General features: G+C 44.3%; 1 protein-coding gene across 3 annotated transcripts; it reads right to left on the bottom strand.

The window, feature by feature from the left end:
• Positions 1–6,611: 6,611 nt before the first annotated feature.
• LOC123144326 (uncharacterized) lies at positions 6,612–14,611 on the bottom strand. Of its 3 annotated transcripts, XM_044563427.1 has the most exons (14): positions 14,292–14,609; positions 14,001–14,198; positions 13,761–13,845; positions 12,846–12,921; positions 12,324–12,378; positions 12,202–12,215; positions 11,441–11,546; positions 10,330–10,439; positions 10,138–10,227; positions 9,934–10,014; positions 8,800–9,606; positions 7,634–7,814; positions 7,265–7,559; positions 6,612–7,166 (listed from the first exon to the last, which is right to left on the bottom strand). In XM_044563427.1, the coding sequence occupies exons 1-12, from the start codon at positions 14,470–14,472 to the stop codon at positions 7,722–7,724; spliced, it is 1,896 nt and encodes a 631-aa protein (XP_044419362.1). In that variant the 5' UTR covers positions 14,473–14,609; the 3' UTR covers positions 6,612–7,166; positions 7,265–7,559; positions 7,634–7,721. The 3 variants fall into 3 exon arrangements, with proteins under 3 accessions (XP_044419362.1, XP_044419360.1, XP_044419361.1); XM_044563425.1 differs by having other exon boundaries at positions 12,202–12,378; XM_044563426.1 differs by having other exon boundaries at positions 7,265–7,814; positions 12,202–12,378; positions 14,369–14,611.
• Positions 14,612–19,196: the final 4,585 nt, after the last annotated feature.

Below are 19,196 nucleotides of genomic sequence, written 5' to 3'. Positions count from 1 at the left end.
TTCACTTGGTTTCCCCCGGATTGAAGCAGAATCGGACTCCACGATGGTGATAGAATCATGTGATGGCCAAGCTAGATGGTGGGATGAAGCATCAGCTATTTTTGCCGAGTGTGTGGATCTCTCTTCATTGATCGGGAAGGTCAAATTTCAGTACTGCCCACGTTCTTGTAACCAAGCGGCGCATGTGCTAGCTAACTACAGTTATTGTAATAAGATTTTTCTTAGTTGGACGGATGAGCCTCCGAGCTTTCTCGTTTCGAAACTTGTGGACGATGTAATCCCTATTTTCAATCAATAAAGCTAGCCATGATGGCCTTCCCTTAAAAAAATAAAAGAAATGCTTTGTCAATCAATAAAAAAAAGTTTAGTTAGAGCATCTACAGCCGGGCGCCCCAAACGCATCTTAAACGATTGGGCGTGCGGACCAGTCATAAAAAAATGACCCATCCGGGCGTCCCAGACTGGCCTCAAACGCGCAGGCTATCCAGCGCCCCTCATATCCAGCCCAAATCTAGGGCGGATATGGGCGGCCCGGGCACGCCCGGACACGTCTACTTGACAGGTCCGGCCCATCACCGCCCCCACAGTTGTCCCACAAAATCCCCAATCCGGCGCCTAGCTCTGAACCCTAGCTCACTCCACTTGCCTCCCTTGCTCCATCCTGTCCTCTTCCTTCCCGCATTCCGATTCAATCCGGCGCAATATCGAGTTCCGACAGCCACTCCGGCTCCGACCTCGACTACGATGAGGAGCTGGCCCTTCGCATTGCCTTGGAGCGGTCCAAGATGGACACCGGGGGCAGCTCCGGATCTTCATTGTCACCGCAGCTCCCGCGCCGGTGCAGCGCGGACGCTGGAGCTAGACCCTCCCGGCCCGCGCTCAGCTCCGGCAGGACAGTGTAGTCCCCAGCGTTGATGTTTAAGAACTTGTCCGGAGACGAACTCAGATGATCTTTTGGATAATGTCAAGTTTGTTTATGTCCGTTTGCAGCTGATTTTTTTTTCTCGTTGTTTGATAATGTAGAGTAGCTCACGTTACATGTCCGGTCAGTGTCTGCGGATGCGCCCGGTCAGTGTTCGTAGATGCGTCCAGGCGTGTCCGCTGGAGTTTGAGGAGGCGAATTAGCCCACCGTGACTGTAGATGCTCATACAGAATACTCTCTGCCCCGCAAGTATATATACTATAGCAAAATATAGGTCCGGAACTTGACTATTCGTCGGGTGGTCATCGCACGTCGCCCACTATACTTCACGGTAATTCGAATATTTTCTTCATCCAGGTACATTTTAAGATGTCCGTCTGGCCAGATTTATCCCGGTGTCTGTCTGGCTGCTGCCTCTCTACGTCCAGACGACAGTCCCATGCTGCTGCCTGCTGCTGTACTAACAGGGGCACACGAGGATACAGATTTGGTTCCAGGGGCCGTTTGGTTTCTACCCCAGCCAGCCCCGCCAACGGAGGGCACGCCAAATAATTGGCGGTCGATTTGGCCGCCAGAGCCTCACCAAAATATTGGCGCAGATATACACTAGGAGCGCTACGGTGGGCTGGGGCGAGCCAAAAAATCGGCGCTCATCCAAACGATGGAACCAGCCTGGTCAACGGCCAATATTTTGGACGGGCGGCTGTGGGCAACAATCCAAACAGCCCCCCAGTGTCTGTCTGGCTGCTGCCTTTCTACGTCCACACGACAGTCCCAGGCTGTTGCTGCAGTATCAGGGGGACACAACAATACAGAGTAGAGACACCGGTCTCTTCCTGATGAAAGGAAGCTGCGTAGCAAGTAGAGGAGCCCTAGAGGCCTAGACCATCGACCAACAAAACGCGAAGTTTTTCGATCTAGGCCATGTGCCTTGGTTATGACAAAATTTTAAGAATTGATAGATCAAGAGAATCAGGATGGTCGTACAGGAAGACAGGTTCCACTCCCATACTTAAGTTTTTCCTCTACGTCCACACTAGTCCCATGCTACTGATGCAGGGACTCCTAGAAATAATCTTTTTTTGACGTGAATGGCAGAAGCTCTGCCTTTGCATTATAGTAGGGGAAGCAAAAGGGTACAGAACGGATTCCCCTTCGGGGAAAGTCCGAGTTTTGACACTCCTATATCAGCGTACTAAAAGCCACTCATACACACTAAAACAAAGCGACAAAGAACACTCACACTCTCTCCCTCCAGGCTTCCCTGAAGCATCTAACATCCTCTTGAATTAGGCCCATAAAAGCAATAGCCGATAATTCCTTCAGCTCGAAAATTCTTCTGTTTCGCTCCTTTCATAAGTTTCACTATATGTATGCCGCCAATGTGATCTCCTCGTTTACTGTCTCTTTTGGCCGGTTTGCAATGCATAATCTGTCCCAGCATTCCCAGATGGATTGGGCCACGGCAGCAATATCCCACAACGCAGCATTTGGCTGCCGGAACTGGAACCAAACCTCTTTTGAGTAAGAGCACAGCAACACGATGTGATCCGCAGTTTCAGGCTCCTGGTCACATAATTTGCACTTGTCGTTGTGAGGCCATCCTCGAGCTTGAAGTCGATCTGCAGTCCAGTATAAACACAACCATATATTTTGTTAAAGTTGATAAATAACAATAAGGCTAAAGTCATGAACATGCAGAATACAAGACACAACCAACTATGGCAAACCTATTAGAAGGTACGAAAAAAACATCTACGACTAAGTCAGACTTCTTTCACAGCAACGCCTTCAAAAAGGGACAACGCCCTAGCATAATTGTCGCCGCATCTGGCCGAAGATGGTCAAGACAAGGATTTTCATCATGAATGCCAAGACCAGCCAGTGAAGGTCAAAACTTGACATGAAAACAACACCTTCAACAAGATAATGGTGTAAGTTCACTGCTACTAAGTCAGACCAACAAAAGCGAACAAAGAGTTTTCACCTCAAACATGAAACGTTGTCCCAAGCACCATCCTCTTTCGAAAGCTGCACGAGCCAATACTCACCATAGAACCACATTCGTGTCCACCGAAGGAGCCTCACGCCTCTCACGACACTCGTGGACCAAAGAAGCACATGCCCCACAGAGTCACCTAGCTGACCACCTCCCGAGGAGGAGAGTCCCGCCACCCCCGGCATTAACAAGAGAAGGTAGTGGCGCTAGCGGAAGCGTGGGGCGCCCTCCGTCCTATAACTGACATAGTCACCGCGGAGGCACCAAACTCATTCGACAAATCTGACTGTTGCCACCGAAGCTCGAGTCTTCCATGCCTGATCATTCAACCATGTGCACGCTGAACCGCGCCAGACAGGTGGCGCGTCGTAGCCAACACATAGACGTGGAGCTCCCGATCTACCGCATGCCCCCTTGCCAAGTCGGACGCCCACCGCCATCACCACCATCTCCAAGTGGGGTCATCACCTCAGCCACGGTCGCCGTCCACCTCCGGCAATGAGATTGAGGCGAGGATACCCATTTTACTCCTACTAGCCACCACGGACAACCACTTTACTGCCCAACCATTACAATCCATTACCGAAGTTGCATGGAGCCGCCTAGTGGCGGAGCTCCGGACTGATTGTTGGGCGGGTCATGCTAAGAAACTACACACATCACTTGTTTTTCAGGTTCAATTTTCCTGTCACTCTTCCCTATTTTCTGTTGGGCTGGGCGGGCCAAGGCCCGGTTTGGCCCCAACATAGCTCCGACCTGGTGGATTTGCTCGGATCTATCTTTGATGGATTTGCTCGGATCTCGTTGTTGTTCGTCTACGTTCGCGTGTCTTCGGATTGAATCTTCCTGATCTACGTTATTCTTCATCTGCGGCAGTTGCTGTTCTGGTGCGCTGGTCCTACGGGGTCTTAGCACGACGACTTCCCGACTGTCTACTACAACAAGTTGTGCCCGACTCCGGCGATGGAGGGGCGATGACGGCGGCGCGCCTTCGGCTCGCTTCAGTGCTGGTAGTCGTCGCTAGGTGGTCTATGGATCTGGATGTAATTTTTATTATTTCTGGTATTCGTTGTACTGCCATGATTGAAGATGAATAGGTCGGAAATTTTCTCGAAAAAAAAAACATAGCTCCGACCTGGGAGCCGCCCCCTGATTAAATCGATCCAGTTTGGATTGTAAATGGTCTTCTTCCTAGAGACCTAGGTTTCATCAAACCAGGAAGTGATGATGCATGCAGACGGTGACTTCTTGGCGGATAAACATAAGTAAAAAGAAGTACCAAAAGAACAAAAGAAAACCAGAAGTTCAATGCAGATTGGTTTGTTGTTGCAAAGATAGTCGGCATAGTGTAGACGATTGTCCCGTCAAGAGACGTTTTACTAAAAGGCTTTCGCCCCCGTTTTATATATAAAGCAAAGATCAACAACACCCAGTACAAACGTACGCCATCATCACACACACCCAAGGCAGGATACATAAGCGCTGAGCGCAGCAACACCACCCCTAGACTGCCACCACGAAGAGATGAAGTCGCATACAGCGAACCGTGGACTCCAAGGCGGCCTTCAGGGGGATACGATACCGGAGCGCTGCCACCGCCCGATCCGAGGATCAGAATTTCCCCCAGAGCCGCACGACGGGCAGTGAGAGCCCCGACGACGCCTTCAAGAAGGGAACGAGCTTCGCCGTCGCCGGTCCGTCCGAACATAGAGCAGGTTTTCACCCCGGCCAACACTCACCATCATCGAACGCCACACCTCGGCTGCCACGCCGCCCACACGGACATGGCCACCGGGCAACACCAAGCCACGGGCTCTGCCCAAGAGCACCGTGCTACAACCACCAGAGCCGCCGCCCCGGCATCCAAGACCTTGACACCACCGCCCCCGAGACACGCCACTACCCCAACCAAAGAGACAAGCGGAAAGGTCCCACCTTTCGCACCCCTAGGCAACCCCCAGCGTCGAGACCCAATAGGTCGGCCAGCACTAGCATCCATCGACCCGTCCTGCAGCCCGAAGCGCGAGACGAGTTTGGTCCTGCAGCACTGTGAGGAGGAAGAGATCAGTCCTGCTGCATCGTGCGCGAGACGAGTTCGGTCCGGCTGCACTGTGCGCGAGACGAGCTCGGTCCTGCTGCACCGGGCGCGGGACAAACGATGGACCGCAGCTGGGAAAGGGCCAGCCCTTTGATGGGAGTAGCGACCGGGCAACGAGGAGATGAGGCCAAGGACGACACGGTCTGATTGCAGACAAGCCGACGCCGGAGAAGCCGGCCGCCGCCGCAGACAGATCCGCCAAGCCACCATGAGGCCGCCACGACACCGGGAGGCCACCACCAAGCGCCAGACCTCCCCACGTCGCCGCCCACGCCCGGCTGCTGCCCTACCCGCGTCGTCCGGCGAACTCCAACCGCCGGCGCCGCCGAGCACGCACCGCCGGCCGGCCCCCCTCGCCAGATCCAGCCGGATCCAGCAGGAGGCCAACCGCGCGCCACCTCCCGAGACGGGAGCACCGCAGCCGTCCCGCTGCGCGCGGGATCCAGGACGCCGGCGCGCCGCCACGAGCCGGCCACCCCGCCGCCCCGCAAGCCCGCCGCCTTGCCGCTAAGCCCCGCGGCCGCCCAGCGTCGCCACTTGAAGAGGCCACCCCGCGTCGGTGTCCCACGAGCAGGGGGGAGAAGGGCCCCGCCGCCGCCGCGCCCACAGGGCTTTGCCCGACAGCGTTCGCCGACGGCGACGAGGAGGAGGGAAGGGAGGCGGGGACGAAGAAGGAGGCGCCTAGGGTTTCCCCCCGGAGCGCGCGGGCGTGTCGCGGGAGGGGAGGGGGGAGGGGACATTACAGAAGATCCCAAGAGAGGTTTTTGGCATCAAAGTGGTCTCCTCATCGTCTCGAGTCTTGGCAGAACTTTGTGCAAATAACATGTTGAGACTATGGTGTGACCCGTGAGTATTAGATGCGAAAAGTATAAGGGAGACACAAAGGACACAAGGTGTAGGGTATGGCTCTTCACTTTATTATTCAATATCACCGAAGAGAATAGGCTTTTGGCGAAGAGGAAAGACCCAGGTGGGGTCGGTTGCCTAACATCAATCCAATGTTGTGGCATCAACAAGTCATGCATGTATAGTTATAATTTTCTACTGATATATTCATGCAAATAATGCCACCTGATCAAGTCATTCATGTGTTTTTTAAGGATAAGGTCATGCATGTCCATCTGAATTTTAACTTTTCCATTAATTTTTATATGGTCAAGGACAATATATATATGCTTCACATTTGCGCGTGAAGTTTAGTTCAAAAGTCTCTTTTTATAAATCATGCCCATACTTCGTAGGTGTTATTGTTTTCAAAATGCAGCCCAATGACACTAGTTTTACTTGTTTCTAAACACATATTTATACATCTATTTTAACACTATTCTCGCAGCAACGCATAGGGCATCATCTAATTCCCAAGGTGGATGAGCACGACAACTTGCACCTAGTAAGTAATCATATAAATCAGCAAACTGTATGCACACCACAATTAACATATGAACTCCAAAAAGACTGGTTTCTATAGAAAGATGTCATCCCCATGTTTGGTCCATAAAGTTTTTCTTCTCAACTCTCAAGCTTCAGTAGCGATAGATATGTATGAGGGCTAAAAGTAGGCATGCAAGATTGGGTCTCGCTAGGCAAAAGATGCAGAATTAGTAAAAAAAATCTAGACACACCAAGGATCTGCATGTTGAAAAGCACGATGCAGGTTCTAGCGGGCCACCGCTTGCACCCTTAGGGCTAAGGTCATCAGTGTCCCACTACAACAGATCACAATAACCCTAACACTGTTGAGAAACTGAGGGTATGAAATATATATATTGGCACCAATCGTTGGTGAAAACTGCAGCTGTTTTAGTACCCATGACATTTAGTTGAGTAGAATCCGACTGATAACTCTTGCCTCTCTCAGTAGTAGTTTCAACCTATTCCAATTATCTTTGACGATTTGGCCTATATGCCTCTCCCAGTTAGCAAAGCCAAATTACCTCCTCAGTGACTTACTGACTTCTCAGTGGTATCGCCAATAAATTCTCAGCACTTTGACAGTGGCTTCATCCCAGAACACCTAGCACAAGCCCACGAAGGTTAGAGCTGAAGTTGCTACTGCCCCATAACAACCTGAACCGCATTCACAAATCGACCATCAGACTACAATCTTTGTCATCCTGACGTTCAGTAAGTGTCTGAACAAAATCCCCTGTTTGTAAGAGTGGATAAATTATAAGGAAGTCCCTGACAATATATTAAACTTTATTTAGAAGATAAGTATATACAAGCGCATCAGACCAACTTCACCTGTAATTGATGTAGTGATTCATCACCGCCACTGGATATTATCATTTAGTACAATTCCCATCCTAATTTCAAGCTGGTTAGCATATGTTTGTAGCTCTTGCACACCTTGAATCTCGATGCAACTCGTTCGTAAGTTACAGGTATTGAGCCAAAAGATGGTCTTCCTCTGCAATATGAACAGGCATATGCTCTACAGCAGTCCAAGTTCCCCATCGGTCTGCACAATACTGTGGCGTGCAATCATTCATTTAGCACGCCCAGAGTTGCCAAGGTTCAGACAGTAGCAATTCAACACCTGAAATAGGTTGACAAGAAAATATATTGAGATTAAATAAGCACAAACACAATTGACCGAGTGAGAGAAGTTACCAATAGTATTTCTGAAATACTGGAAGTTGCTCATATCTCAATGTCCTTGATAAGTCCTCTTTTTTTGCCAAAAGTAAAGCTCGAGCCATCATAAATATGAAGTGTATCCCCCACCAAGTGGTACTCTTGGATGGAATAATGCTTTGATTGACAGGCTTGGGCAACATTGGAAGCCAATACTCTAATGAAAAAAGTAAGAATATCAGCTCAAGAGTAGTAAAGCTTCTTTGACCGAAATTGACCCATGAATGCACCATTGCAACATTACTAAGGGATTGTACAATGGACTGATGTCATCCTTCCCCAGAGATATCACATAGGATTTTTGCTGAGTTGGAAAAGAGAGACGACTGCCTTAGCTAATGGATGGTCTCTTAGAGTAACAAGGGAAAGCATTACCACAGTTGTACCAGATGCCATCCCCTAGTTATACATTTTCTGATTAAATCATCATCACACAATTTAAGAGGAATGCAAGCAATAATTGCTAGAAATAACTCATTGTCTTGCATGTTTTTACTGTCATCTCTAGCTGATACGGAGAGCCAAGAAAGCTGCCTTCACCGTCTAATGTATACTTGTATTTCATAGAGCTGACAACTATATCATACCGAATGTCAGCAAGTTCTAGAAAAGCTACATACAAATATCACCCAAAGCCTCAAGTGTGTGGATTATCTGCTGGCCTCCAGAATCATGGAGCTACTGAATTTTCTGTTAAGGTTATGCATGGTAATAGAAGCAAGAATAAGATAATATGTTGCAGATCAAGTAAATGGATTTTGTTTAGAAACATGGTCAATTCTTCTGGTAATTTTATGTTAATCTCTAACAAATAACAATACCCAAAGCTTTAAAACATTCAACTATTCTGGTTCCACAGAACTTGAAAACCAACTGTACTTTTTCAGGCCAGAATGCCAGATCAGTGGCTGCCAATATTCCTTGGAGCAACCGTGTTTGTACGAGACCCCACTACTCTATTATAACCATGAAGTAGGTAGATAGGTCGTCTCTCTTGCCATCCATTAATTCATACGTAATCTACTAGAACTAGGCCTCCAAAGGATTGATGGATGAGACAACTTTTCTTAGAATAGAATATCATGAAATCAGTCAAAATTACAGGCAGGGAGACATGTAAGGGGATTTGAATGGACACTTACTGGTATGCTCAGTACGTCACCTTGAGAATTGGTCAATACTGGCAGTGTTCGTCTTGCAGAAGCTGGAATAGATTTCAGGACCTCAAGAGCTTTCATTGCTGATAACTGTAAATATCTAGAGTGCTTCATGAGTCCATCATCCTCCAATTTATTAATGGAAACTTTTGAGACATTCTGATTCTCTTCCATTGAGCGGATTTTAGAAACTTCAGCAAGGAACAACCAATCGGTATCAAACATGTGACGAACTGCAAGACTTCCATCCTGATTCACTGCACAATGCTGGCATAGGAGGTTTTTACTGTCTTGTGAGCATATTCCATTTGAAACAACCTCCAAAGCATTCCATGTAATCAAGAACTTGCTCATAAAGTGACATGTTTCACCAGGCCAGAGAAAAAGAACTTTCACATCAGGAAAGTTTGTTTTCTCCAAGTACTGTTCTTCATTTTTATGTTTTGTTGCAAAAAAATTCTGATGCTCTTCTGTTTGCAGGTAAAGGAGTTTTTCTAACACAAAATCACCTATTATATTGTGATCCTTTGCTCTATTCAGAACATCAGTAGAAGAACTATAATTCACAAAAGGTATGCTTGAGCACTGTAAAAAATCGTTGGAGTGTACGCGTGCTTCACGTGCTATCTGATCAATCTCAGGTACTGGTGAAGGCTGTTCTTCATAGGAACACTTGTAGGACATCTCAACAGAAAATGACTCCATCGAGTCAACAGAGGAACAGACTAGCACTTTTGTACCTTTAGACTTCGGAAAAGCACAAAGGTAACAACCAGCTACAGTAAGGGCACCCTGCAGGAGATTGAAGTATTACTCGGTGAATCAATAAGATCTTCTTATGCTAGAGGCTGAAGAATATAGCTAATCGTGACAGGCATAAATGCATATAGAGCCCAATAATGTTTCCGTAAAGAGAATCCACATGTGCTGTTTACTACTGCATAATTCATTTCATTATAAGATATCGGACCCTAGATTATATCCTTTGGTACAATAGGATAGGCCTAAAGAATAACAAGCTGAGACTCTTCTTTTTTTAAGGGAGACTGTAAGGAAGCAACATATGTAGCTCATTTAGAAGTTTGTGAGATAACACTGAAATAGGTAAGAAGAAAGAACCTTGCAAGGTGTATTACGAATGTAGTCCATGAACAATCGAGCAGATCTGCCACGGATTGGCCTGTGCCTCTGTGAAACAAACTAAAAACAACTAAATATCAATATCCCATCCCATCCCACAAACAATCTGATGAGAAACTTTAATAGAAAAACTTTCGACAATATGTGTTACTATAAACAAACTATGATGAATTTAAAATGTACCTGTAATACACAAGCTAAATATTGTGAAAGAGAAAGATCATCAACATTTTGCGCATCAAGTTTTTCTAGGTCAATGACAGCATACCCATACTGCAAACAATAAAGGAATTTTAAGGGGGAAAAGAGTCCAGGAAATTCAATAATAGCATGGTACTAGGAGACTTCAAATCCAGGTACAGAAGAAGGGCAGACCTCCGTTATTGTGATAGACTGCTTGACAGCCATACTGCAGGCATTGTCGACACACGCTCGTGTCAACCGGCATGCGTATATCAGTTTCTGAAGTTCTGACTGAAAGGTACCTGAAGATAAAAGGTCTTATCAGATGAATGCATATAAACACCGCACCTCCCCGGCGCGCACACACACATAATATGTAGGTAGAAATCTTGTGATTAACTCAAACATGTTCCTCATATGTGTCTGGTTAATAGCTCTACTCGATGTCTCCATTCCCATATAATTCACAAGTAACTCTAATTAGAAAAGTAAGAATGGTGATAATGCAATTAATTATGCATGCTCGACTGCTCATTTGACAATGCCGTCTGCTCATTTCACTCCCTTAATTATCATGCTCAACTCTAACGATCTATATTATGACTTGGAGGGAGAATTAGTTAGCACAGACAACTTTATCAAGAATTAGATACCATGAAAACATAATTATGCTCTCTTTTGAACCACAGATTGAATAACCACCTTAAACGAGTAAGATTAACTTAACTACTGTGTTCCTCCTACTGACTCCATTTTTTGTGTAATTAAGACACAGAACATGCTTCACTATACAATATTAAGATTTCATGTTCAAAATAGAATCAGACCCAAGCAAGAAATATTAAAACCCAATAAATCACACAGAAAATTTATCCTGATTCCAGGAGATAAAAAGCTCCATTCGATGAGCATTATTATTCATCTATTCAAGGGAATTACACAATTGTGGATGGGCAATGGACAATGGATCAAGTTTGTCCCAATAACCAAGTATGACACTTATCATAGTTAATTGTGTGAAAACACTAAGACTCAAACCTCAAGGAATTAAGCATGTCTAACATAACATGTAAGGAACTATGAATGCTCAGCCAAACAATAATCAGCTATCCAATGCTTGTCAATACATATTCCAAGTCAACAGCATAGTTGATTGATACAAAAATGAGCTATGCACCTGATGACAAGCATCCTCCTCACACCATATAGCATTTTGATAACAACCAGAAGACATGAGGATCATGAAAACAACACACGAGGACTATAAACAAATTAATATTGGTAGCTAAGTGCAACTGCAAACCTTCTGTGGATAAACATCTCAAAGATGCTCGAATGCGGTTCCTGGCATACTGCATACTATTATTTGTTGGATCTTCAACCCACAAATGATTACTTCCTTGACATATCTGTGGAGAACGGTTTACCAATTCGTGAAAGGCACATAAAATTTTCATTTTGAAATAACTGACAGCTCAAATCAATAGAGATTTTTCTATGGAAGGCTTTATTTTCAAAACCAGATAAAAGAAGCTTTAGTGTCCATATGAACTTTATCAAGTTATCATTTCTCCTTCAGAATTGTTAGTGATGTGGGTAAGAATGCCATTCAGTAAAGATAGGCTGACTCTATGAAACTCTGAAAATAAAAGGCTTGGTAAAATGTTACTTGGGTTGGTAAACTTGGCATTTAAACCTCCTAAATCTGTATAAGTGTGTCAATAAAGGCCTAAATATATTTGATTACCAACTAATCATCATAATGATATGGCACTTCAAGCCCTACTTAACCTAAAATTTAATCATGTGTTTGATCAATACTAATCTAAACTTGTAAAAGTTGCCCAATGACATTTAAAAAGCTCCATTGAAACTTCAAATGGAAAACAATCCCATCGATTTCAAAATGTGATCATATGATCAAAATCTGATTTTGCTCAAGTGCCATGTCATCCCTAACTATAATAAGAATAGGATTGGGCCTTTGTCAGCCCATTTACACAAAGTTGTGGACTAAAATGAATTACTGATTCCAAATAGCATGAGACGTTATCAAAAGCTTACCTTATACATGTCATCTTTTGAAAAGTCAAGCATGGGCCGAACAAGAAGGATGCCATAACGACAAAAATTATGTCCATCATATTTTAAATTAGGTGCAAACAATTGGGACACAAAGGCTGTACCAGCAAGACCTAGAACCCTGCTGTTGCGAGATAATCTCAGAACAAAGAGCTCTGCCTGCAATTGGAAGACTTAATCCATTCAGATACAAAATATAGTCTGCAGTGGCAATGATTGACAAGTAGATCATCAAAGATGCAATTATACATTAGATTAACTGATCCTCAGGCATCACAATGAACATTGTTAAAAATTAAACTAAAAGGCTTTTATGTCTTCACTCCATACCATTCATCCATGCAATCAAATGCCCATGTAGATTTACCCTAGCAACTAAGTGGGCAAATCAAGATAGAGTGGTGTATGAATGCACAATAGTGCCATATCTAAAGCTAACTCACTTTTTATGAATTCTAGTGGGGTTTGTACTAGCATAAGCTGAGAAACTTGAAAATTACTGCACGCCTTTGAATATATCGACAGCTGTCATTTAGTTTCATGCTCTTTAATAGAAGTAATTCTTTGTGAGTGCGGACATCTTCACCATTAAAACAAAAAACGAACACATCTTCATCTTAACAGACCTGGTCATCAGAGTGGTGTGCAATAAGCAACACCCCTATTTGCTGCTTTATACAAATGTCCAACAGTTTTTGGTACCTGAATTCATAAGAACAAGTTGCGTCAGGCTTTATCAAAATGGACTAAGATGTTCTTTTGCGAACAAACTGGCAGACAGAATTGAAAGAACATATACACTACACTGGGTACATATAGGCAAATATTCCACGAAGAACACAAGTATCATTTCCATCATGGTGGTATATTAATAGATTTATATATTTTAGTGGTCAGTGTACAACATGTCAAATTTTAGTATTTCAATTCTTTCTTGGCAAGAGGACACATGTGACCTAGGCAAAGGTAGCCACTTAGCCACCACAGTTCTGGATGTCAACGATGCTGAAGAAAATTCAGTTACATGTATAGGCAAATACTCCACAAAGAATGTTCAGACACTTAGGTACATATACGTGAATATTCCACAACCAACACAACAATAATTTCCATCACAACTATGAAATGACAATGGGACAAACTGTGTCTTAGCAGAGAGTCACAACTATGTCTTAGCAGACGCCAAAAATGTGTTCCCGTCTGAAATGATTAGAAAAACAATTGTGTCTTAGCAGAAGCCACAACTATGAAGATTGCTCGACCAACATAGGTCCTTTTATATAACCACAGTACTGATGTGATGAATATCCTACTTATCTCGAGCTTCTATAGCACACTTATGTGTTCATATCTGGATATCGTTGACAAAGAACACAAAGCATTACATGGTAAAGTAGAACAGCGGAATGAACTTAAAGAAAATTTGGCCAAACTAACTCTATATTTCAATGCCTCCAACATATAAATAGCCATGAACACTGAGTTTGTATCAAGTGAAAATAATCTGATATCAATAACGGGCAAAACAGGACAGACAGTACCTCATTTCGCGGGCTGCCTCTTGCAGATGCCCTAGGTTTGGCCGCCCATTAGGCCACTCACATCTGGCAATTTCGCACATAACACCTACAACAGAGTCGTAACACCTCAAGAATCATCAACTTTCATGTCTTATGCAAATGCAGCCCGAGACACCTAAGTATCAGCAGCTCTACCAAAGTTCTTGTAAACCAGCTTTTATTCAAAAATAATAATACAGAAGTTGCATGTCATAAGCTTACCCATGCCGTGCACCCGGTCACGCACTAGCTGCGCCTCGTCGGCGCTCTCGAGCCGCAGCCCATGGTCTACCACGACCCCCAAGAGCCCCTCCACGAATCCCTCGGACTTCCTCCCGGACCTGCCCTCCGCCGCCTTCTTCCAAGCCGCCGTCAGCACGCACAGCGCCGTAGAGTCCGGCCCACCCGATACCCCAACCGCTGCAAGAAGACAGGAATCTGCAGTAAGTAAGAATCCTAGATAGCACCAGATAAAAAGGCACTTCTCGTAATCTGATTGATACTATATTATACGTATTTCTTCCTTCCCCACACGCGTAAGAGGGCACTGGATTCGAAGTAGCAAGTGGAGGCGGCGGGGAGCGGCGTACCAATGCGGTGGTGGGGGTGGATGCCTGCGAGGGCCATGCGACGGGCGAAGGATTGGTGATACGGAGCAATGGAGGAGGAGGCGGAAGAATAGGTGCAGCGGCATCGTAGGAGGCGGCGGAGTGGAGGACAGGGAGAGGGGAAGGGGCGGCAGTAGAGGAGGAGCATCGCCGGAGTTGAAAGGGGGGAAGAAAGATAACGGGGAGGGTTTTCCCTTGGCAAATCGGTCTGGACCGACAAAGAGAAAAATTCACTGGAGGTACTAGTACTCGCGTTGGCCGATTTAGTTCTCGTACTTACAAATACCTAAAATACAGTCACTGAATTTGTCTCAGATAGTCATATACGGTCCAATCTACGGTTTTTTTACGTACAGGCTGATTTGACAATTGACTGGCATGTCCACGTGTGCGTTGATCACCAACTCATCAACACCTGGTCTGGGCCGATCGATTGGGGGGTGTTTTTTCCAAAATCGATGTATTTACGTTCCTTCCCCCGCCTGGTTGGACTGCACGTTGCTCCTAAACTAACGAGCAACACTTGGCCGCCCCCACCCTCGCTCCTCGCCATACCTGGTCGGACCGCTCTCCTCTCCTCTCCCCTCTCGAACCCTAGTCACCACAAATCCCCCGTCGTCGGCGGCGTCGCCGTCGTCGCCGCAGCCACTACCGCCTAGGCTGCCGTCGCCTGGATCTACCGCCCCCTCGCCGACGGCGTCGTCGACATGTCATCTGCAAGCTCCAGCTCTGGTCTGCGCTCTGGTCTGCGTAGCCGCTCTGTTGAGGTGCCATTGGTCGGATGCCCCGATTGTGGCGACCCTATCAAGTGCTACCGCTCTAGCACCGATGAGCACGATGGTTGGGTTTTCTACAAGTGCACCCACCACAATGTAAGCTATCTTGATCTGTTCAATTCATGTTTGATGCTGCCCTACTAGCTGATATATGTTCAGTGGCCATGAATCTACTTAGAAGTCTTGAATCTGCTCAGTAGCCATGAATCTGCCCTGGTTACTTAGTTTACTGAAAAAATCCAGTTATCTAGTAAACTGAATTTTAGTAGTTAATTATTTTATTTTAGTTACTAGTTAACTGAACTAATAGTGACTATTGCAAATTTAGTAGGTAACTGAACATTTTCATGTTAACTGAAGTTTTTCAGTCATCCTGGACACATTTTCTGTGGTCACTATGTTCCAAGTTAAACTGAACTTTTACAATTAACATAGCTATTTCAGTCATTTTCACACATTGAATTGCTTTGGTTGTTTTGAAATAATTCCCACGAACAGGTGATTCAGTTAACTTGTATCTTTCTTGTAGGTCACCTGTGATTTCTGGCGCTGGGAGCTGGAATATGTGCAGCATCTTATTGAAACTAGAGTTCTTGTTGGTAATGTTGCTGTAGATGCAATAGGTGCAGCCGAGGACAGAAGGGAAGAGCTTGAGAGGAAGAGGACTGACTCAATGGTAGGAAGAAACTTAGCCGGAAGAGCCTTGGCTGGAAGAGGCATTGCAGGCAGAGTGAATTTTGACGGCCCTAGTGAGAAGAACCTTGTTACCAAGCAGCAAGTTGCTATGCTTCTTGGATTAGGTAGAGAGATCCTACTAGTGCTAAAGCTTGTTATGGCTAGTGTTGTGGTGCTTTGTGTGATGTCTTTCATTTTAATTATGAAGAAGTGAGATGTTGATAAATGAGTAGGTGTCTCAGCTGAAGGTGTTCTTAATTGAGCAAACATGATATTATTTTAGCTGTATGGTTGTAATGGATAGAGATCTATCAAGTAATATGAAGACTGCAGTGTCAATGTTTAATCTTCCAATTTGTTGTCATTTGAAAATTTTATGTTTACACAGCAAATCATGATATGGAGAACAATATAGCCAAAATGTAACTGAACTTTACTGAAAAAGATTCAGTTAACTGAGCTTAAACGAAATGAAATGTAAATGAACTTAACTAGAAAATATTCAGTTAACTTTGTCTTTTCTGAACTGAAAAGAACTAAAGAGCATCCCATGCACACTGGCACCCTACAACTTGCATTCTACGTGTGCCTTTGGTCCACCACCACCAGATCCACCTTTTCTTCCTCCCCAGCCACAAGCTTCATCTTCTTCTTTTTTCTTCCACCACCAGATCCATCACCACTCGTCCCCTTCTTCTCCTCTTCCTCCAGCATCAACCATGGTGTCGTGGGATGATCTCCCTAGCTCTTCTGAAGACGACTCGGTTACCAGCAAGGTTGGTCATCTCCTCCTCATCTCCTTCTAGGGTTACCAGCAGCTAGGGTTTCTCTTCTCCATATGTGGATTGAATCCAATCTGTATTTGTTTTAGCCTCCTGCCACAATATTATGTGAGGAATGGAGAGGCCTGGCGACATATCTGCATAGCTTTACATGTGAGCATGGATCTTTGTGTGAGAAGCTTGTGGCATTTGAATCAATTGATACTGGCAGGAGGTTCCTAGCCTCTGGCCAGAAGGTTAGTACAAATTCAGTCACACTATCAAAAGTTTAGAAAGCTCAGATAAAGCAAGAGGTCTAGTTAAGTTCAAATTTTAGTTATTTCTTGAGTAGTGAATTTGTATGCCATTCATGTGCTATGTGTAGTTAACTGAATTTCTTGAGTAGTCAACTGAATTTTTGTTTGTTTTAAATTGATAGGAAGTACCTAGCTGCAACTATGTGGAGTGGGTTGACCCTGAGTGGCCTGATGCTATGAAGATGGGCCTAGCTAGGATATGGGGCATGTATGAAGAGGAGACAAAACAGAATCTCAGACAAAATGTTCTGAATGTTGAGGAAAACTTGAAGATTATGGAAGAGAAGAAGAAGATGGAAAAAGAGCTTAGCAATTTCAAACTTGATTTTGCTGCTATGGCGGCTGAGAAGGAGCAGGCAATTAGCCAATTAGGCAGCACACAAGTTGATATGGCTAATCTTAAGGAAGAGCTTGCGAAGAGGAAGATGAATGACAAAACAGTAACAAGCATTCATCAGGTATTCAGGGCTAAGGCAGAAAAGAGAGAGACCAAGTCATGCAGGAGAGGGACCAAGTCATTGGAGAGAGGGATAAATTAAAGCAAGAGAAGAGAAAGCTTGAATACATGATTGGTGACTTGTTCAAACACAAAGAGAACACCAAGGAGAAGATAAGGAAGCTTAAGGGGATGCTGGATGATTTTGACTGAACTGATGTTGAATGATTTTGATTGAACTGATGTTGTACTAGATGCTGAACGTTTTTGTTTGAACTGATGTTGTACTAGATGTTGAATTTCCAGTTGGATGGTTTTGTTTGTCAAGTGAATTTGTTTATTTAGCAGCTAACCACATATGCATTTTACAGTGCTAACAGTGTACTCACAAAAGTCATGGAAAATGGCTAACTAAATTTTGACTGACATAGATAATAACTGCAAGAATTCATTTAATTGACAAAATCTAGTCAACCCCATATGCATTTTTACGGTGCTAACAGTTTACTGACAAAAGACAAAAATGCTTAACTGAATTTTGACTGGCATAGATAACTCTCATAATTCATTTAACTGACAAAATTCAGTTAAACAGCAACACCATATCTCCTACAACACTGTAACACTTCAGCATACCTAACAACAAACAATGACAGTAACAATGTCAACACACAGAAACAAAACATCAACATAGTCGCAACAATGACAACAACACTTTAGCATTTCATGGTACTTGTCCACAAATAGATAGTTCAGCAGCAGCCATCACATCACATTACCAAAAGAAGACCAGCAGACAGTACTATTAACTTATGTGCTCACATTATACAAGCACACCTAACCAAACATCTCTAGTTATAACTTATATGCTAAAAATATGTATACTTTCAGCATACCTAACTAACCATCTTCTTCACTTCTTGGGGATCTTCAGTTGTTCATCTTCTTCAGGCGCTCTGACCGGCAAACCTCAACTGCACCTAGCATCTTCCTCTTCTTCTTGTTCTCTGCCACCTCCTGATGTCTACTACGCAACTTTATTCTTGTAGACTCGTGTTGGGCCTCCAAGCGCAGAGTTTTGTAGGATAGTAGCAATTTTCCCTCAAGTGGATGACCTAAGGTTTATCAATCCGTGGGAGGTGTAGGATGAAGATGGTCTCTCTCAAACGACCCTGCAACCAAATACAAGAAATCTCTTGTGTCCCCAACACACCCAATACAATGGCAAATTGTATAGGTGCACTAGTTCGGCGAAGAGATGGTGATAAAAGTGTAATATGGATGGTAGAAATATATTTTTATAATCTGAATAAATAAAAACAGCAAGGTAGCAAATAGTAAACGGGCACAAAAACGGTATTGCAATGCTTGAAAATGAGGCCTAGGGTTCGTACTTTCACTAGTGCAATCTCTCAACAGTGCTAATATAGTTGGATCATATGATTATCCCTCAAAGTGCAATAAAGAATCACTCCCGAGTTCCTATTAGCGGACAACCAAAGATACAAATTGTTTGTAGGGTACGAAACCACCTCAAAGCTATTCTTTCCGTTCGATCTATCCTAGAGTTCGTACTAAATAACGCAAGCTATTCTTTCCGATCGATCTAATCAAGAGTTCGTACTAAAATAACAACAAAGCAAATTCATATTCATAATACTAAATCCACACAAAGAACTGCAAGAGACACCAAAGTTTCTATCGGAGAAAAGATAATAAAAACATGCATCAACCTCTATGTATAGATTACCCCAATGTCACCTCGGGAATCCGCAAGTTGAGTGCCATAACATACATCAAGTAAATAAATATGATACCCCATTGTCACCTCAAGTATTCATACCG

Source organism: Triticum aestivum, chromosome 6D (assembly GCF_018294505.1).
Source record: "Triticum aestivum cultivar Chinese Spring chromosome 6D, IWGSC CS RefSeq v2.1, whole genome shotgun sequence".
Lineage (NCBI taxonomy): Eukaryota > Viridiplantae > Streptophyta > Magnoliopsida > Poales > Poaceae > Triticum > Triticum aestivum.
This window is presented reverse-complemented; position numbering and strand designations above follow the sequence as displayed.